Source organism: Rhinolophus hipposideros (assembly GCF_964194185.1).
Source record: "Rhinolophus hipposideros genome assembly, chromosome: 15".
Lineage (NCBI taxonomy): Eukaryota > Metazoa > Chordata > Mammalia > Chiroptera > Rhinolophidae > Rhinolophus > Rhinolophus hipposideros.
Window position 1 is genome coordinate 35,094,644 of NC_138061.1, and position 22,530 is coordinate 35,117,173.

Genomic DNA, 22,530 nt, shown 5'->3' on the forward strand with positions numbered 1-22,530 from the left:
TTCTTGGACAAACAGCATTATACCTACTTAGACAAATGCATAATCTTATGAGCTGTCATCTTGATTTGGAACTGTGTGTAAATTTGGTATATAAAATAGAGGATTCATTTTTCCAGTAGTTTTGTTTTTTTTTAACGTCAAACAAATGTAGACATTTCTGCAAAAAAATGTTAACCACCTAGATCATTATACTGTATCCAAGAAAGCATATATTATTATTTCTGTTTGAATTTTTCATACTAAGACTACTTTAGAATATATCTTATCAAAATATAATAATCTAAAAAACATTTGGGAAACAAAAGTATTAAGGGCATATTATATATAGTTAGAATAAAATTAAATTAAAACTTTGATTCTAAGATATTATTGTTATTCTTATGTTATTGGAGTTTTCCCCTTCCTTATAATTTTGAGAAATCAATCTATTCCCCAAGATATCTGCTTCCTTCCTCAGATTTTAGAATATAAAATTAAACATATCACCCTAAAATCCAGTTATGAATACTATTGCAGAAGTTTTATATTGCTTTTCATTAGGCTTTTAAAAATATATCATTTCAACAGTATAGTCAACGTTCAGTGATTTTTGTTAAAAGAGTGTTTTAGGCATGCTAAAGGTTTGCTGGAATATTCAACTTACCTAGTTATTAATTAAGAGAATCTGCTTCTACAACTTTTCAAATATCACAATAACCCCAGAGATTAGCACTTACTATGGACTTTGGAACTGTGGTTCAAGTCTAAGACAACCAATATGTACAAGGAAAACAAGAATATGTAGAAGGAAGAAATAGCATTCAGCACAATGAAGCTGTAGGTCCTTTCTCCCACTTGTGATTCCATCTTTGTTAATTTCACCTGTGGCATTGCATTAGGATGTCTAAAGCAATCACCAAAAAATAAAGGGGAACTATATCTTTCCAGAATTATTGACAGAAAACATTCATTTAATCTTCAACATTGAATTTTAAGGATTTAAATCTTGTCTTAATGAAGACACTAGGGCTAAAATTCATGATCAGCTTCATAAAGTGTGTCTCACTTTACTTCTGAATTTTTCATGCCCCTTTATTTTCTTATACTAACGAACATCTGGATAAGTTAGAAAAGTGCCAACATGTTCAATTTGTTACCTGACTTTCTTGTTAATACTTTGAGTGTGGGAAATAAGGGCTTTCTGTGTGTCTTTACTCACGGGAAAACTGAAAACTGCCAAGGAAAGGAACATCATAATATATGAGGTAGATTGAATACATTAAAAACTGATGTCTGGAAAATTGCTATAAATGATTTTTATGTTTGTACCTTCTTTGTTATTAATATATGAATCAGATCCATGTGGCATTTAAGACATTTATTTTTATTATATTCTTTACAAGTCATAATTTTTACTTAAAATTATGGGATACGCGTGTGAACTACACATGTACAATATATAAATTCAACTGTTGAATTGTTCTTGTTTTATTTTTAAGTAAATGAACTGATTGTAAACTTAAATTGAAAGAAGTCAGCTACCATATTGAAAATAAGGATATTAGAAGTGATTTCATACATTAGAGGTGATCTGTGCATTATCCATAACAACGTTTTCTTTCACAATAGGACCACAGACAAATATTTATGTAAATAGATATTTTTGTGTGATATTTTGTGGTACATATAACTTTTTTTTAGTGTTTCACAGCATTATTATTTCATTTTATTTGTATTGAATAATGTTTTTAGGTCCAAGTAGACTTGAATTAATGTCATAATTGTCAGTATTATTGAAAATTATGTCTGTACTGTTATTCATCTGTCCCATAGTTTAGAACATGACCTGGCTATCTGGCATTGTTGCAAGTGCCTTAAATTCATGGCATCCTATTTAAAAAAAAAACAACAAACAAATTTGGTGTTATGCTGCATGACAAAGACAAAGACACCTCAAAATGTTGTCCTTTCTTAGCTTGCTGCGTTTTACAGTTCTTTCTGCTAACAATTTATAAGCCTTTATTATATAATATTGATGAATTACAGAAATGATGAAGTTGTTCTCTTATTTCTGTTAAATGTACCAGAGCTGTGTATCTGTTAATGAGATACAGCGTCATTTCTGTGAAATGTATAAATGTATGTGCAGGTCAAATTAATATATGACATACTATCAGTCTGTACACAGGTATACCTGTTTTGCTAAGCTGTGCAGATTCAGTTAAAAAGTTAGTACAGTCAAGTTATATGTCATTTTATAGACTCCATTAACAATGGTCCAACTCAAAAGAAAAATTGGAAAATGACCGCTAACCACACCTTGCTGTGAAACCTATGATGAAAATGTACTTTGGTGCACCACTCAACAAAACAGGATGCTTTCTCTGAGTTCTTGTATATGCAAATCATTTCTGAAGCAAGTTTCAACAGACCTAGAAAGCTAAACATTGAAAATATGTTGTTAGCCCTCCTTTTTATCTGCCCCTGCATCAACAGACAGAGCTCTGGAACTCACGATGACTCAGAGGTTTGGGCTTTCCGAGTGAAGGGACATTTATTTAAGCATCACCTATCAAATTTATTTCAATGTATGATGTTTTTACAACTGGTCAGTTCTTTTGTACTCTTGCAGCTATGGTTATTTGATTGTCCTCTTACAATTTGTTCTACATGTAAGAGTTCTTTGTTAGTCAGAATGCAACAACCGTCATCAAATGGTCGTTGACTACTTGCACTCTTTTGATGTAGATTAAAAACTTTTTCATAAACTTAACCTGCTTTGATTTGCTCTGTATTTTTCCTGCAGCTGTAATTGCCGAGTGCCTGTTGTATACTTTATAGAGTTGAAATAAAAATACTTACTTTTGAACTCAGTTGATTGTTTAATTCCAGACAAGTTTCCAAGAATAGAATTGAGATATCATACTAACTCGAAATACTATATAGAATACTCTAGAATGTTACTATAACCAACTAGAAAATACTTATAATCAAGTGTCCTTTGTTAAATAATGTATTCTGATCTAATATAAAACCCAACAAATTGGTTTAAATAATCCAATAGAGATAACAGGCCATCCTGTGTGAATAGCAAAGCAAACGTAGATACCCACACAAACCCAAACACAAGCAATTTTCTGTGCACAACGCCACCCCCACCACTACATACTCTTTTGGAACTATCCCTAGTCAAATTCTGAACTGGACCAACCATCAAAGCGACAATTCTGGTATAGTACCATATGGTTGGTAGAAAGGAATTATTTAATATAAAAAGCAACTTCATGAATCTTTGTCTAAGGTTTATCTACCTGGTCCCTCATATGCATAAAGAATATAGATTTAGAGAATAATATTATTGCAATAAACTCAACTCTCCAACGCCCTGGTGAACATATTCTTTCTATGTCCCTTTGTTCCTCACTTCAGTGAATGGAATAAAACTTAAAATTGTCTGCAATATAGAGATTCCCTTAATTTGATAAACTTTGTCTTGGTGACATCACATTGCCAGTGATGGTGAGTCAAAACCCCTTTTTAATGAAAACTGGAAATCCAATCAAGTTAACTTTCTCAGACAGAGCCAACAGAACAACTTAAAACAAAAATACTATGTCACTGTTACACATCCAATAATTTCCTTTCTCCTGAAAATAGAACTGAACGGTAAGTTTTTAGTATCCATTCTTTAAGTTCTTTGATTTTCATACCCTTGATCTAAGAATGGTCTTCTTTGATCCTGGAAGATTGTTTTTCGTATTAATCACACAGTTTTTGGAGGTGCACACAGATCTACACTTGATCCTTAGAGGAGTGGCTGGGGCAGGGGGCAGGGGAAATTAGCAAGGGTGAGGATGTTGCATCTATGCCACTGTCACATCTTGTGCATGGTAATTCCAACTGAAGTAAATCACTGCACAATTATTCAACTATGATGATAAGAATCCATTTTAAATTTGCCTGAGAGGGATGTGTATCGGTAGCATCATCATCCAAGTTGATCCCATGTTACGTAGATTCTAATAGACCTAAATGTGTCTTACACATAATACAGAACAACCACCACATTGATATTTTTTTCTGGGAGTCTTGTTTAGTTTCCTCTGTATTTCATACTTCTCCTTTCCAACTCTAAAGTCTTATAAATTGATCAAACAGTAATGTTTACCTCTGGCACTATTTTTCACCCAAGGTGAGACTGTAAAAAAATAGACAAATCCATCCACATGCCAATTATCAAAGCCAGACAGGTTAAGTCTCAACTTCATAAAGAAGGAAGGAAAAAAGGAAGGAAGGAAGGAAGGAAGGAAGGAAGGAAGGAAGGAAGGAAGGAAGGAAGGAAGGGAAGTTTGATATGTAGAAAGATTAGGGTTAACCAAAACAATTTAAGTGTTGTTTATTTGTATTTTTAGAAAAAGGATTATTCCTTTTTGACTTAAAAATGATACAGTGCCAAATCATTTAAAATATAGTGATTTTCTTTTTGAAGTATTATTTCTGGAGAAGCACTGGGCTGTAAATAGGAGACTAAGGATTTAAAGCCACATATGGTAACCTGAGCCACAGAGGAGGGGAGAAAACGTTGCAACTCAAGACCAACAAGGAGAGTTCAGTGCAGAAAGATGAGAGAAAGAGAAAAATACCAAGGGAACATGAGAGCTAAAAGCAGAAAGAGGTCCAGGCAATCAACAAGAATTTATATAAGGCTGTGGTGTCCAAAGTGGCTATTTAAAATAAAATTACATAAAATGTTGAAAATGCAATTCCTTAGTCATAGTGGGCACATGTTTCTATTGGCCAACATATAGTTTAAGGAACATATAGAATATTTCTGGTATCACAGAAAGTTTTGATGTAGGCTATCATGGCAGAAGAGGCCAGGTATGTATCCTGAAATTCCTTTGTATTTCCAAATTAGTTGAAGGAAAAAAAATAATTTTAATTTCATAGAACACAGAACAGAGAGAAAAGGGATATTCTCCAACTTATTTTATAAGGTTGGCATAAACTTGTTTCCAAATCAGACATGAATAATATAAGACAAAGAAAGAAACATTTGAGTTCAATCTCTCTCATGAACATAGACACAAAACCCTAATCGAAATATTAGCAAAATTAATTAAACAATGTATGCATGTTAAAAGTAGCCTATTTAATTTTGTCTCAAATACACAAAAATGTCAAGGGGGAATAAAAGCAAAAAATAACAAATAGGAATTCATCAAACTAAAAAGCTTCTACGCAGTGAAAAAAACCATCATCAAAATGGAAAGGCAGACTTCTGGTCAAGATGACAAAGTAGGTAAACTCTATGCTCATCTCTTCCCATGATTATATCAAAATTACAACTAAATTATAGAACAAGCACCCTTGAGAACAACCTAAAGGCTAGCGGAGCAGAATTCCTATAAGTAAGGATATAAAGAAACCACGTGATAACTGGTATGAGGGGTGAATACACTGAATGGGCAGATTTCACACCCATGACATGGTAACTAAGTATCCGAAGGGATATCTTGGCTCTGGAGGTCCCCTCTGAGGAGAGAAGGGTACCAGCCTCATACCAAGCTCTCCAGCCTGGAACACCAGTGCTGGAAAGAAGAGTCCCCATAACATCTAGCTGTCAAAACCATCAGGGATTGCATCAGAAAAAGACTAAAAGCTGCTAGAAAACAAAGAGTATCCCTAGGGGCCCACACACACACAGACTCACTTGCTCACACACTCACTCACTCTAAGCTCCAATACAGGAACAGCAGCTCAAAAAGTGCCAGGTACATATGGGCAGGAGTTCAATTGACTAACTTCAGGGTGAGGGCTGAAGGGGCAGGAGTTGGGGCAACTCTCTCTGGAAAGGAAGCCTCGGCAGGTGCCATTGCTCCTTTGTTGAGCTCTCCTACCATCTAGCCTGCCCAGCACATGTGGGGCCAAATATATGCACTCCGTTAACCTGGCTAACATCATTCACCCCATCCTGGTGATCCCTGAGACCCCACCCTACCCAACTCACTTGCTGGGCTTGAGCCTCCTCATACAAGTAGCTCCTTCATACAAGTAGCCTGATACAGCTCATACTACTGACTTTCCCTAAAATCTGCACACCTCACAGAAGTGGTGTCTGCACTCTTTCAAAGGTGCACAAGCCCCAAACAAGCAGTAGCCAGTTTCATAGTGCATTGTAGCTCTTGCCAAGTGATCCCCACTTGTTTGGTAACCTTTTTCTTTTTTCTTTTTCTTTTTTTTTTTTTTTTGCTTGTGGACCACCTTTTCTGCAAAATCATCAACACATTGAAATATTGGCCTTGCTTGTATATAAAAAATGGATATACAAATATACATATATGCAAATATAGAAATTTCCTGGAAGGACTGTGGGGACAGAGCCCCAGAGAGCAGTTTTCAGGCTCTCGGCATCATGTGGAGAAGTGCTGGCTTGGATAGTAGATGGTCGTCAGCTGTGGCTGGTTGGCCATCAGCTGTAGCCATTGAGCCATTGGCCACTGATATAACTGCTGCGGCTACGGAGGGGAGCCGAGGAGAGTGAAGGAGGAGACTGAAGGAGAGTGAAGGAGAATCGAGGAGAGTCGGTCGGTTGGCAGCAAAGCGGACAGCAGGTCGCACGTCGTGTGAACCCAGCCTCCAGTGAGACCATAGTGGTATGACTTCCCTACCTATAGCTCTGTGGGTGTTCTTTTTTGGCCTCACCATATCCTGCGTTCTTATGTGGGGAGCGGGAGCTGAGACCCCACCGGATGCCCCGCATGACAAATGGCGCAGCGAGCAGTGTCCCCTTCGTGACAGACATATAAGAAACCAAAAGAAGTTATTTCTAGAGAGTAGGATTATAAATTTGAACAGTTTGGGGAGAAATTTTAATATTTTTATTTTTACATTCTGCTTTTAATATTTTATCGTGATGACAAATTACAATAAAATATTTCATTAACTAATGAAAAGAGTACAACATATTGAAACGATAATTCTTATCAATAGCAATAATAATCTCTAGCATTTGGCACAGCAATATCATATTTGGGAAATTATTCTGAAGTTGTTTATAAAATTGTTATATATGAGTGACAACTATAAGCAACATAAATATTTCAATGGACAAATGGTCTAACAAATGCTTCTTACAAAAATTTTTAAAAATAAATAAGTAAAAGTGTTGATTGTTAACCATCTACCAGAATACCACTAGTTTTAATCATCCAGTTTCACAAGCACCGCAGGTGACTGTTTTGATCATTAAGTCTGAACAATGCTGAGCAAGGGCTATCTGTCTGTAACCCCTGGTTCTGCATCAGAATAATCTGGGACATTAAAATATAACAACAAATATTTCTGGATCCTGTCAAAGACATGTAAAATGGGAACCCATTTTATATGGGTTCTGGGAAGATGTATGTATGTGTAATGTGTGTGTGTCCCAAAGTTTAGGAAACACCCAATTTGGGATTAACCTTTTAACCTGGGATAGAGATGTGGAGTTTAGAGTTTGGAAGGTGACAGACCTGGTGGATGGGGCTAGACGGATTGGTGGTGGAGGTTTTCAAAGCGTAACCTAAGGATGACCTGCATTGTGCTCAACTAATGGAGACTAAAAATAAAGGTGGGGTGGGGGAGAGTAGTCATCATATTCACCCCAGATCTCTGCAATCAGCAGAACTAGGAGCAGGTCTGGGGATCTGTATTTTGGCGGGCATCCTTGGGTTGTTTTCTGTACACAACAGTTTAAGAATCACAGAACTGCAGAGTACTTAATAGTCTTTTAGGGGGAAAAAAAGCACCTTAATTGACTAATACTTGCCTTTCAAAGCCTATAAAACCAGGAATGGATTCTATTATTTTCTCTCCCATTTCTTACGTACTTGCAAAACAACAACAAAAAAAGCTCTAGTTATAATATTTATTTACTTGCTTACTTATTTACTTACTAATCTCAGCTATTAATAAAACCATAGAAAGTTAATTTCCTAAACAAATGTAGGACTTGACCTGCAAATTAGGAACTCCAGAAACAAAGAAACCTATATGCTTTAGACCTTTAGACTTCACAGCTCTAGCCACAGTTCCCTTCCACATTTTTAACAAATGCAAATGTTAATAGAAATGATACTGGGAGGTATTGGGATATGCTTTTCATAAAAAGCTAATTACCCATTAGATTCTCTGCCTGACACATTAATACGTTCTAAGTAAGTTTGTGGCTAAGCTGAATTCACAAAACTATTGATATTTGCAAAATACTTTCTATTTGCTTGTTAAGTGCAGAGCTTACTTTAAAGAGTGCTTTTCTTGTTGTAAAGAGACTCAGCTGTATAGAAGTAATATTGTGAGAAGATAATGGAGATACTGGTAGACAACATAGCTCAATCAAAAAATGTGGACAGTGTCTAATGAAAACATTAATGACATTTTGAAAAGTTTGATTGAAATCAATTTGCTTCTTACTTTAAAGTCATTCTTATGAATATGTTTTAGATTATAATATTAAAATAACAGTATGCAATTTTATACTTAGGATATAAATTATGGCTAAGAATTTAGTACACAAAAAACATATTTCTTGAACTGAATGTTTAGAAAGAGTATTCTCACACACCTTCCGGAATCCTTTATTCTTTCAAAGAAATCCTAATAGTAGAAGAACATTGTTTTTCTGCCAGGACTTCTCTAAGAAAATAGAGCTATAAGAAAAACTTTGGAAGTAATTTAGAACTACTAACTGTCAAATAATAACAATGCATAACTACCAATAATGATTTTAACAGTTATGTATATTATGCTAGAAGCTATACTTTCAGTATGTCGTTTTATTCATTTTTCTACTGTTCTATCTAACTTATAATATACAAGTTTTTCACTTGTATATTATGCTGGCTCTAAAGAAAAGGAAGTATTAAATAGTGTTTTATAACCATTATTTTACATAAGCCTATAGGTTTGTATCTTCTTTTTGAACCTGAAAACCTGAAGTGATTAGTATTTGGTTATTCAAATAGGTGAAAAAAAACAATATTCTCTTATATTTTCATTATCCTTGAATAGTCATATATATATACATATATATATATATATATATATATATATATATATATATATATATGCATACAATCTCTCTTAAAATTTGTTTGGTCTAGAATTTTCCTATACTATATTTATAATAATCTGGAGACCTTAGTATTTTTATATGGAAAAGGAACGTAGAGCCTTTCAACTTCAATAGAAGTAATAGACATAAATTGAGAACCTACCCCTCAGATCTCAATTGTTATTTTAATCCTAATTTATGAAGATATAAATTATTCTATGAGCAAAGCAGTGTGTGAAATATTAACAAGGATGAGAAAATATTTAACCTTGAAGAGTTTGCAGCATAACGAGGTGGAGAAGGTATACGATATATTAGTACAAGTAACTGAACCTGGAAAATCAATCTTCTCAGAAGTCAATGGCAGGATTAATAACTCATTTGTATCTTCCCTACGAAGAACTTCTACGGCAATTCCACCAGGGGGCAGCAGAAGAGCGGGTTTCTCCCACTTGCTGCTAGACTCTGGAGACACAGCGGAGCCTGTTGTCCCTCAGTGCTTTAATCTTCCCCTCCGTTACCTTGCCTCTCACCCCTCCTTTAATTAAGTCAGAAGGGCCCTATATTCATTTGCCCATGAACTGACACAGCAAACCAACAGCAGCCATTGTAGTGTGAATGGATTTGCGACCAGGCAAGGGGCTTCAGCCTGGATTACCTGCCCCACAGCCAGATGAATGTGCTGAGCACAAAGTCTGCTCAAAGCCGAGCAAACGGACTGTTTGTGAAAATGCCATCCTGGCTCAAGTCTGATTAAGATCTGGGGTCCCCAGGCCGTTTGATCTTCACGCATCAAAGAGAGTCCTAAACAAGCTTCATTTTACACTACTGTATGCTGGCGACGGGTTGGGACACCAAAGTGCAGCCACCGTGAGCAGCCTCCCTGGAGCACATGAACAATGGGAATTGGAGGCTTGGTTGAGTGCAAGGCACCCAGGGCCTGCCGGCTGGGAAATTCTCTAGACCCCGGAGGCTGGGCATGAATTTCAGGGCGCAACTAGGGGGGTTTCAGCTCTGCCTGCCAGGTAGTTCCCCCACTTGCCTCCTCCCACCCTTCTCTACTCCTGAACTCGTCTGAAAATTATTGTAGTTTTGTGACTTAAGGGTGATGGAGAATCCTTGCACTAATTAGATATCCCTCCTCTTCCTCACCAAAAGTTAATAGTTCAGTTTCTAGCCTACTTCCTTGATCCACTCCCTGGCAATTCTAAGACTGAGTCTTGGGACACTAAAGTGTGTTCCAAGTTCTGCTATCTATTTTTCATCTCACGGTCCCCTTACAAGTCACCAATCTGAGATTTAGTAATAACTGAAAAAAATTCAGTTCTAAAACACTACGATCAATTTTGTGAAGAAAAAAACATTTCTGTCTTACTTCCTCTGTGTGTGTGTCTGTGAGTATGTGCAAAAACTAACAGTTAACAGGGGTTTCCTGTGCATGGTGGGATGGCACGTGTCATTTTTTTTTTTTTCAGATTTTTCTGTATTTGCTGAATTTTCTCCGAGAATGGGTATGACATAATTTAGAAATATATAACCATAAATATAAACATATATCCATCATATATATATACACACACACACACATACATATATGTATGTACTGGGGGTACCAAAATAATGTATGCAAGTGGACACTTTGGTCAGTGTTGCTCAAGCAGTAGTTTGCTGTAATCAGAAGTGTCTGGACACTGATGGTAACCACTCTGAGCACCTCTTGTAATTGCAGAAGTCAAACATGACTTGTATTTATCTTTTGTTATTGGTGTATATTGAGTATTACAATTTTAATACTGATTTCTTTTCTTAAAATGTGTATACATTTTTTGGCACTATATATGGGTAGATATATAGATGTAGATGTAGATGTAGATATAGATATAGATGATATAGATATAGATATAGATATCTCCAGATTTAAAAAAAATCACCTGGTTCAAATAATTCATCTTATTTTTAGAGACTTAAAACTTACAGGTTTTCTTTAAAAACTCACATATTTTCTGCAAAATCAAAATACAGTATTGATGTTAGTGATTATTACTTTATCATTAGGCTGCCTAAAAAAACAGACTCCTTTCAGGTTGTTCTTATTTAATTAGAATACAAAAGGTCTTGTACTGGCAAAGCGAGAGCGAGAGCGAGAGCGAGAGCGAGAGCGAGAGAGAGAGAGAGAGAGAGAGAGAGAGAGAGAGAGAGAGAGAGAGAGAGAGATTTTCGTGGTCAGAAAGAGCCTCTCCACGTATCTGTCAATCCATTTTATAAATGAAAGACCAACACTGAGAGTCAATGGCTTGATCATGGTCTCATATTTGCCAGCTAACAGCTGTCACAGTAGAAGTCCCCTTTATACAGAGTTACAGTTCCAGACTCCTGACACCATGGCACCATACCTCCCTTGGCCCTGACCCCTGTAGAGCACCTGCACCATAAAGGAGGTAATAATAGGAACTCGGTGACATGGAAAACAATTTTTCTTTAGATCTGGAGACTATTTCAAGAAGCTCTAGGATCCAGCTTTCTGCTGTCTTTGGTGGATTTTTATGTTGGAAAATGTCAAATCCTTCAGGGGGATGTCAAGGGGCTGTTTTACACTCCCTGTAACTATGAGGTCTGACAATTATGTTTGCGAACTCATTCTAGAAAAAGTGCTACACACCTCATTGCTAAATGTCACTACAGTCACCTTTGAAGTACTACCGTTGGGAAACTATGCACTGATGCCAGTGCCTAGTCGACCCTTCAAAGCAATTTTGGAACTTTTTTTCTGGAATGGCCATCAGAGCTGCCATCGTATTACCCTTGATGTGCTGAATGTCATCCAACTGTCTTTCTTTCAATATTTCCTTTATCTTCGGGTGAAGAAAGAAGTCATTCAGGGCCAGATCAGGTGAGTAGGAAGGGTGTTCCAATACAGTGATTTGTTAACTGACTAAAAACTCCCTCACAGACAGTGCTGTGTGAGCTGGTGCATTGTCGTGATGCAAGAGCCATGAATTGTCGGTGAAAAGTCCAGGTCGTTTTCTTCTATTTCACACAGCCTTTTCAGCACTTCCAAATAATAAACTTGGTTAGCTGTTTGTCCAGTTGGTACAAAATCATAATGAATAATCCCTCTGGTATCAAAAAACATTACCAACATCATTTTGACTCTTGATTTGGACTGATGGAACTTTTTTGGTCATGGAGAACTGTCTGACTGCCATTGTGCACTTTGACGTTTTGTTTCAGGGTCGTATTGGGACACTCATGTTTCATCACCTGTGATAACATGGCCCAAAACCTCGTCTTGCCTCTCCAAAAGGTCTTGGCAAACTTCAGCTCTCCTTTGCTTTTGTACATCGGTGAGCTCGTTCAGGACCATTTCTGCACACACCTTTCTCATGCCAAGATTTTCAGTTAAGATTTTCCTGTTTCTCTACCGATGTTTACTTGGTGTGCTATTCTTCTCATAGTCAGCTAATGATTTTGATGCACAATTCAATGAATTTTTGCAATGTTTTCTTCTGTTCTGCTCATTACTGGCCGCCCTGACCTCTTCATCAGTGACACATTATCTTCCCTTAGAAAAAAGTTTAATCTATTTGCACACTGCTGTTTTATTCATGGCATTATCCCCATAAACTTGGACTAACATGTCTCTGATTTCACATCCACTCTTGCCAAGTTTAACAAGAAATTTAATATTTGTTCATTTCTCTAATTCAAACTCAGACATTCTTGCGACAGCACACGAAAACGCTCAACAACAATAATGAACACCACTCAGCAAGACACCACCACACATCAACACGAACACAGCTGTGAGACACTGATATACCAAGGTTATGAAACTGTACTGAGCTGTTTGTACAGTGCTGCCAATGTAAGTGCACGGTGGCAAGTTCACAAACGTAATTGTCAGACCTCGTACACACTGTGGACCTTTCTGATTATCAGGAAATCAGAAAAAGTCCTTTCTGGTTTTTAATCAAAAGTTTCTGGGTCTGGGCTTATTCTTGAATTAGGTTATTTTTTTATTATTATTTTTTAATATACCACTTTTTTAAAGCACATCTTCTGACTAGGTTAGAAAGCTACCATGGAGCCTGATTTATCTGGGCTGGCCATCTCCAATGGCCAAATAAACATAATCATTGTCAAATCTCTCCTTCTCTGTCTCCTTAGGGGTGCAGAAAAGCCTAATCCAGCCTCTTAGGAGTCATAATAGGGGTCTGGTCTAAAAGCTCTTTTAACATCATGATGAGCATTGAGACCAAAATCTTTTAAAAACCAATAAGAAAGTCATAACATTCTTTAAAAAAAAAAAAAAAAAAAGCCTAAACTCAGCAATGAGGAATCTCTACTATAAACTGGTACCAACAAAAATGTTGGCAACACCCCCTAAGGAATGACATTTATCCAATGTTTTCCTAGTAAAGTAAAATTAAATGGCAACAGATCTGCTTCCTTTGATTTAACAAAGATAAAAAATGAAAGGAGGAGGAAAGGAAGAAGGGAGGGAGGAAAGAAAAGAGGAAGGGAGGGAGTGAATTAAAAATGCAGCAGTCACATAAGAATCTCAAACAACAAAGATGGAAAAATAGTTGAGAATAGCGTGATCTTTTTTGGAGTGTATTTGTCTGTTTGTCTTCTTCTGGATGAAGAGGTTGATGAGTAATCTATGTCTGGTATTAAGCACTTAAAATGTGAAGAAGGCACACATTACCGTGTTATTCCTGAGTTTCAAGGTTAGATTTTACTTTAGTAAACATATTTTACCTATTTTAAAATTTAATACAAAATATTAAACTTATTGCACTAGTTAATTATAATCATAATTAAATTAAATCAAAGAAGAGGTGGGGTTCCTTACAGAACTAAATAAACTAGGTGTAATAAATTAAGGATGCCTGCCTTGACTCCCACTAACTCTCTCACCTAGTTGTAGGAGAGACTCAGAAAGTCATCAGAAGAACCCTCTTTACCTGAGGATTGTTGGTCACAATTTCTGGATCTTTTCCCATTTTCTCTATGACCTAATATGTGCCAAAATATAATCTGTTTTGGAAAAAATTTTACCCCCCATTCCTATGTAAGTATATTAGTTTACTCATAGACTGAAAGATTTCTGAGGATAAGTAGACTGCCTTTAATATTTTGGGGCTATACTCCCAAAGATACTAGGAAGTATACCCACTACTATACTAGGGTAGCATTTTGCATATAATGGACACTTATCGAAGTTTAATTGGCTGTTGATTGAACAATGAACTTCACTTTACCTCACCCACCCTGCTCTTGTTGCCAGTGAGCAAACTCAATCATGGAAAGAATTTTCAAATGGAGATTCCACTGAAAAAGTAAACGTTCCACTTAGAACAGAGCTGGCTTGCTACATATTTGCCTGGCTCCCTCCTACATAACTTCCTCCTATATAATTTGTGAGTTTACCTCCCTTCCCCCTACTCAATTATTTGAAGGTAGATAATGAGTCCTCACATATCAAGGACCACGGTTAGCACAAAGTAGCAACTCAGATATTGACCAATTCATTTTTAGCTTTCAAATTATGACAGCTTCAGGAGAAACTTGGAAAGTGTGGAAAACTTGGAAAGTGAAGAAAGAGGTAGGACCTAGTCTGCTCTTGAAACCCTACTCTTGGCTAAACTCCCCTAACTCAACACAACAGATTCTGTCTGAGCTTAATGAAAATTAAACCCATACAGACACATACATATTCAGGATCAAGAATGAGTTTATGCAACATGCCTTTTTGTAAAGTTTTCCTTTGCTGATTAAATCATTCCACTGTTCTTTTTTTTTTTTTTTTTTTCCACTAGCCGATAGTTTGACTTGTGATTCCAAGGTCTTAATGGACTAAATTTATTAAATGTATTATTAGCATGTACCATCTCTTGTGAAAAGAGGAAAATAAATTGGCCTTTAGTGTGGCACAAGCATATTTTTAGAAAAAAAATTATTTAGGATAATAAGAATATAAAGGGATATTTCACAGTTCCCAAGGTCAGGGAAGTCTTTCTCCACATTTCAACATCTTAAGAATTTAAGACCAACTAGATTTTCTACCACATCAAAGGTGCTCAACACATTGATTATTGACATTGTTGTTAATATTCTGCAAGTGATAATACGGCACCTAAAAATCCCTTATGCCTTTGCCCCTTTACACTATAATATCTCCCGTCTCTATAAACTTCAAGTAAACTGAGGAGAGAGTCACATCTGCCTAGGGAGACCTGGTTCACTGCTGATTCTCAATAAAAGGTGTATTGACTTACTTGTTTCTTAGGTTCATTTTTTAAAAGCTAATATGAACAACCTCCCCTTTGTATCAAAACTTCAATTTGTTTCAACCATTTCTAGAGCAGTAGCTAAGTCTACATTATTGGACATGTTCATACTAAAACCTAAAGAAATGTGTGGGATTTAATCTATGTTAGAATTCCGAGTTATCAATAAGCTAGAGGACATTTCACAGGATAGATGGAATTTGGGATGGGAGGAATACCAGTATAATTGGAGGCATTACTAAAGAATTATTTAGAAGTTGTTCTTAATATGACCTCTGAAACCCAAGGAACTAGAACACAGATCACTACAAACTTTAAAAAAAAAAAAAATGTACCCATCCCTTTCTTAACTTTACATTATTCCACTTCAAGACTATCTATCACTGGCTATACTTGGTCATGGTCCCAGTCATGGATATAGTAGGTCAGTGTGTAATTTTAAATCCCGTAGAAGTTAGGAAGGAGAAAATAAATATATACAACAGTGATTATTCAATCTTCTCTTCCTTTTCTAAACTGGCATAGCAGTTCTCCATTTTCTGACACTTATCTATCAAACTGTTTTAAAAAGAATCCTGTACATTGCTTACCTTTTATTATGACCATAATTAGAATAATTGTCTAAATATTTGTATTCACTGTGCCCTCCCCTCAAGGGCATCAACCCTGGAGGGGGTAGCCTAATGCCAGGGCACTCAGCTTCCAATGTTTTTGTTTAATAAATAAATGATTTCCAATTTATAAGCAGGAGAGCAGTCTTACACACTAGCCCTACTTTATTGTTCTTATATACTGATTTAAATGACATCAAATTCACTTTCTGATTTACTTTCAGCTTCCCTTTTCCTGAAGCTAGTCTCTTTTCTCCGGAGAGGGGGTTTTCCTGGTCCACCAAATGTCTGACTTGGGATAAAACACAGGCGTTCTCAGGCTTTACGATATGAAATACTAATGAGGAAGTCAGGAACTAAGCCTTAAGGGTTTCTTATCTCCCTGCATTAACCCACCACTGAGAAGGGGGAACCAGCGAAGGACAAGTGACCCGGCCGGGCCGTTGGACCCTGTCCGCTTTTGCTCCCGCCACTTTGATCTCGCCTGTCTGCCTAATCAAGTTCATCTACTGCTGCGACTGCTCAGATTCAAAGAACAACATTAAATAGTTTGACTATCGGATGGTCATTTCCCTCTTCTCTCCACCCATGATCTAATTTCCAAACGCCAGTCTCACGCCTCCCTCTCTAAACTTCCCATCAAAAGAAAATTAGTTCTTCTTCCTTCTAACCCTCGTTTGATGTGCAAATTTCCTTCTCTTTGCACATTTTTCTCTCAGTCTCGGCGGGAGGGGGTGTGGAAGAAGGAAGAGGGGAGGAATTCAGCGAACTTAAAGCCAAGCACCTCACCCCAAGTCTGCAAACCGTGACTCTAAAGGGTTAATCAGCAACTTGCACTGGCCACTTGGTCCTTTTCCCGGAAAGATTTCGATATAGACTTTGAATTCCTGATCGGGTTGTATTTAATACTGAATATTATTTATGTGCACAATTAAGTCAGTACCGGCGTTAGGGAGAGAGGAGAAGAGTGCTCTTGCAGAGAACATCACAATTCCGTTCTGAAAAGTATTTCTGATCCTGATAACCCAACCCCTGCTGCAAGGCGAGGGAACCAGGTTTCCAAAGTTCCTTCTGTTTTCCGCCTTTATTAAAGTCGTCTTCTCTAAAGCTCACCGATTAGTCATCCCGAAGGTGCGCTGGACCGGTGGAACGAAAGCGCCAGGGAGGGGCGGGGTGAAGAGTGTCAAAGGCCCCCATTCAAGTACACAAACACACCCGCTCCCAGCCCCTCCCAAAGCTTTGAAATCCCATCCTAGCTTTGTTGTCTCCCCCCGAGGGGCCGGAATGCTCAGAGCCCGCAGTATAAAGGCAGTCGTGGTGGCGGTGGCGGTACAGAGCTTCATGCGTCCTGCCGTCAGGACTGCGCGAGTGCTGGAGGCTCCGGGAGCCTCACTCTGCAGCCGCGCCAGCACGGCTCCGTGGGGATCAGGCTCGCACAGTGACATCCTTCCTTTCTCTTTCTTTCCTCTCTCTGGAGTCCTTCTGAGATGAAGGCTCTCGGGGCAGTGGGAGCTGCCCGGGTCTTGGTCGCCCTGGTAGCCGTGGCTGTGTGCGGCCACTCTCTGCTAGGAGTGAGCGCCACCTTGAACTTGGTTCTCAACTCCAACGCCATCAAGAACCTGCCCCCACCGCTGGGCGGCGCGGCGGGGCACCCAGGCTCGCCCGTCAGCGCGGCGCCGGGGATTCTGTACGTTGGAGGGAACAAGTACCAGACAGTTGACAACTACCAGGTGAGAAGGGTCTCGGGGATCTGGGAACGCTGTGACCCGAAGAGGTTTCATCTGGGGAGAAGGGTGTAGAACGGACTAGTGTGTGGTTCGGGGCGCACTTGGAACCTGCATTTGGGAGCAGTAGGTGGCGACAACGTTTGGACAGGTGGGCAGAAAAGGACTGAGATTAGTGTCCAGGTCCAGGAGTGTGGGTACTTGGATGCCTGGGTGTCTCATCTTCTCCCGGCCCCTTTCCCGCAGCCATATCCGTGCGTGGAAGACGAAGAGTGCAGCACGGATGAGTACTGCGCGAGTCCGACCCGGGGAGGGGGCACCGGAGCGCAGATTTGTCTCGCCTGCAGGAAGCGCCGCAAACGCTGCATGCGTCATGCTATGTGCTGCCCTGGAAATTACTGCAAAAACGGTGAGTTCCTTCGCTCTGTTTCGGACTCGAACTACCCCGCCTTTGCTCACTTGCGGATAAGGAGAAAACATTCTGTGCTCTGTGAAAGCTGCGGCGCCACGTGCAAATGGGGATTCATTTAGCACGCAAGGTTCCCCTCAGATATCTTGTTAGTGTTTATCTCGGAGGAGAGAAAAGTGTAGGAGTCTTGGAGCTCTATCTCTCCCTCTGTCCCTCCGTCATTTAACACAGCAACCTATCTCAGACTGGACCCCTCCATTAAAATAAAAAAAAATGTTTTGCGACAGACTTAATGTCAACTGAGAAGGAAGAAGAGGGGGTGGGAAGAGTGGGATTATACAGATACCAAGGAAAGGCATGTTGATGTTTAGCTACCCTGTCCATTTTTCTTACAGTGCCTCTCTGTGCTCTGCCAGTCTAGCCTCTCTCTCATGATCCCGGATGAAACTGTTGTCAGCCAGAAGACAATGATTTATCTGTGCTGGCCACTCTTAAGGGAGATCTTGATACCCTCCCATTCTGGCCTCTACATCCTCCCCCCTGCCTGCACCTCCTGCTACCTTAAAATAAGTACTCCTTTCCCCAACCACAGATCCACTAAAATTTAATGTCTCAAAGAGGTAGACTCAGACAACCAGGGAAGACTCCAGAAATAAACTTAAGGGTGGCAATCCTCCTTAAGACTCAGTAATACTTCAGGGTGAACTAACTAGATCTCTGTAATATAGAAATTACACAGTAAAGTAACTGGTGGGTGAGATTGCAATCTTCCAGGCAGCTGGTATTGCATTTGCTTAATTTAGTGGCAGTACCCATATAGCACCAAGGGCAGAGAAGTTATTTTTAAAAAAACAAATTTTAAATGACTGATTTTCTTACCCCAACCAAGGGTGCAACTAAAATGGGCAGAAGACGCACTGTCACTACCTGTTTGGTAGGAAAGTATTTTAAATGCTATATTAGGGGTGTTGTATATCACTGCACAGTATACACATTGATGCTTCTCTCCTGGGGGTTTTGCACTAACATTAGGAAATTTGGCTTGTGTTTAAAATCATGTCGCGACAATCAGGTCTCTCACATTGGTGGAGGCATAACAGACTGTCCCTGTCACAGCTGTAAGTGGTAACATAGTATAGCTCAGGAGTTAATCACTATCTCCCGCTTCCTTAGGACTGTGTATGCCTTCTGATCACAATCATTTCCATCGAGGGGAAATCGAAGAAACAATTATTGAAAGCTTTGGTAATGATCACAGCACCCTGGATGGGTACCCCAGGAGAACTACACTGTCTTCAACAACATATCATACCAAAGGTAGGTTAAGGGACCTTAAGACTCTTTCTTCTTCGTTAACACATCAGAAGTGCTTTTTGGATTACCTTCATGAAATAATGCAGGGTTAGCAGTGACGATGTATTTTTCTTATTGTCTCTTCTTTCCTAGGACAAGAAGGTTCTGTCTGTCTCCGATCATCAGATTGTGCCACCGGCTTGTGTTGTGCTAGACACTTCTGGTCAAAGATCTGTAAACCTGTCCTCAAAGAAGGTCAAGTGTGCACCAAGCACAGGAGAAAAGGCTCTCATGGGCTGGAGATATTCCAGCGTTGTTACTGTGAAGAAGGTCTGTCTTGCCAGATACAGAAAGAGCACCATCAAGCCAGTAATTCTTCTAGGCTTCACACCTGTCAAAGACTCTAAGCCAGCTGTCCAAACACAGTGGACTCCTTTATATAATATATGCTATGAAAACCTTTTGTGATTTTTGCCAGCTCTACCCTGAAGGATGTACAAATTCTGTGATTATAGTTAAGCATTCCAATAATACCTTCTGAAAATCTGGAGTGTAAGGGCTTTGTTTCTTTATGGAACTCTCCTGTCGTTGATTGCAGTAAATTACTGTGTTGTAAATTCTCAGTGTGGCACTTATCTGTAAATGCAACAAAATTTTTAATTATTTTTTCTAAAGGTGCTGCATTGTCTGTCGTTCCTCTTGTTATGTAAATTTTTGTGCACATTGATTGTTATCTTGACTCTGATAAATATTCTATATTGAATTGTAATAAATCATTTCAGCTTATACTTCCTAAATGTATAACCCTCCCCTTTTAATTCTAGAATCTAGAATGCAATGAGCTTTTGGAATGACAACTAATAGGTAGCTAAAACTTATCATGAAAATACTAGCTTATTTTCTGAAATGTACTATCATCTCAGTGCTTGGATTATATTTATTTCTAGGCTGTGGTAGTCCTTGAAATAAAATTTTACATTTAATACCATGAAATGTTACAAGTATAGATAAATTTTGGCATTTTGACCTTAGGAGTATGTGTGTGTGTGTGTTCTACAGGGAGAAATGTGACATGTTTAAAGATAATCAGATAAAGATATTGCCTAAATGTAAGGCAATATTGATCAATTCTAGAGTAATTTTATAGAAAAACATATTCTTCATTAACAAACTCAAATAATCATGATGAGATTGAATTTTACATTACTACTTACAAAAATAGTTTCCGATAAATTAATATCTACCCAAATGGTTAATAACTATTGAGCAACAAAGGAAATTTCCCATAAAATTCATAGCAGAGCAATGGACTTGATGGTTACCAGGAAGAAGGTATGCATGTGTGGAAATTCAGTTAACAAATACAAGCAGATTTTGTACCAAGTAAGTTCATTTGAAGTATCTTAAATTCAAGTCAGGAAGACTAGTTCTAATTATTTTGATTTAAAAATAATTTTTAAATAAAACCCACAAATCCTTCTTATGTTCTTCTTTTCATCTCTTGCTAGGTTGAATATTTCAATTTTTGCTTAACCTGAATTCTGTTGGTTGGAATAAGGATATGGGTATATCGTTTAAAGGAAAATCCATAGAAATGAAATCAAATCGGCTTTGTATTTTTACCTGCTAACTTTGATACTGGCAAATCTAACACCTAGAAAGGGAAAAGCAACTGTCTGAAATTACACTTATTCTGTAATACTCTAAAAGTCTACATCAAAACCACAAAATGCTAGGTTTAAGACACTCCAAAGAACAGTGACTGATCAATTGTTCAACGAGTTTCCTTAAATAACGCAGATGTCCTAGAATGTCTGTTTTAGTATTCCTGGAAGTGGTTCAATTTCAAGGGGCTCAGCCAAAGGGCCACTAGGGTTGGTTGGCTCTTCACTGAAAAGGGAACTGGCAGGATGTCTGTTGTTACATTCCTTTTGTCTGGAAGTTTCAGCTTCCTCGCCCTGGAGAAACTTTTTTCTACATGTGCTTGTTTTCTGAAGTGCCAGGAAGGCCAATTCTAAGGCCTGCCATCTCCAATAAAACAATAGAGGAAACAGGAAACCCTTTCTTCAAAAAGAAGAAAGAAGGGCCTCTGTTTTAGAGGGGAAAGGAGTGAATGTTTAAAGGGCTTGGTTATGGGATCCTTTCCTTTCTACAGGAACTAACTATGGCCAGAGTCTCTCTGTCTCTCCACATCTTGGTACATCAATCCTAGCTCTAGCCCTTTTTGCTTCCCATCCTATGATGGGGGTGGGAGAATGAGAAACCAACTAAGGAGGGACACTTCTTTTTCCTGTCCAACTGAGATGTTAGGAAGAGATAAAAACAAATTTTCCACATTTATAAAGGTGAAAAAATATCAAGAAAACTGTAGATTCTTTATTAACAGGTTAACGGAAGCTGGAAGATAGAAGTCAGATGCAATATAAATTCAAAAGAGGATTGTTTAAGGAATCTCCAGCATTTTAGATAGTTGTTGCTTAAAATGTGTATATGATTTTACTGTTAAACAATTTATTTGAATGAAAAACATTCACTTGGGAATGCATTCATAAAATATTTGATCAAACGGTAGCATACTCTACATACTGCCTTGCATCTCACTGTTTTTACTTTATGTGTCTTGCAGATCATTCTGTGTAATACATAGAGAGGTGCCTCATTTCTTTTAATGGTTGCCTTAAGAGTATAGTATGTTGGAATGGCTATGCCATAATTTATTTATAGAGTCACTATGGAGAGGCATTTAAATTGTTTCCAGTATTTTTGCTGTAGCAAATATTGTGCCATGAGTATAGAATTTGTGTGTGTTTCTGTGTGTGTGTGTGTGTATGTGTGTGTGTGTGTGTGTGTGTGTGTCCTACTGCTGGCATAGTTGTAGAGTAAGATAATCACTGACTTCTCAAGCAAAATCCAAAATTAAAAAGCATGTTTTTTGTAGCTACTCATAAGAGGTAGCATGGGCAAAATGTCAAGATGCCTGCTTATCACTGATTTAGTAATGATCAAACTCTTGCTAAATTGTATCAAAGCAGGAAGAGGAAAACAAGCTTATTCTAACAATTTCACAGTAAACAGTAAGCTCTGTCATTTAGTTAAAGGTAACCTTTCTCTAATTCCTTTGATTTTA

The 22,530-nt window shown here is 38.1% G+C and overlaps 1 protein-coding gene across 1 annotated transcript; it reads left to right on the forward strand.

Moving 5' to 3' along the window:
* Positions 1-17,375: 17,375 nt before the first annotated feature.
* Positions 17,376-20,390, forward strand: DKK1 (dickkopf WNT signaling pathway inhibitor 1). The gene is made up of 4 exons (XM_081074307.1): positions 17,376-17,707; positions 17,948-18,110; positions 19,284-19,427; positions 19,557-20,390. The coding sequence occupies exons 1-4, from the start codon at positions 17,465-17,467 to the stop codon at positions 19,808-19,810; spliced, it is 804 nt and encodes a 267-aa protein (XP_080930433.1). The 5' UTR covers positions 17,376-17,464; the 3' UTR covers positions 19,811-20,390.
* The last annotated feature ends 2,140 nt before the right edge of the window (positions 20,391-22,530 follow it).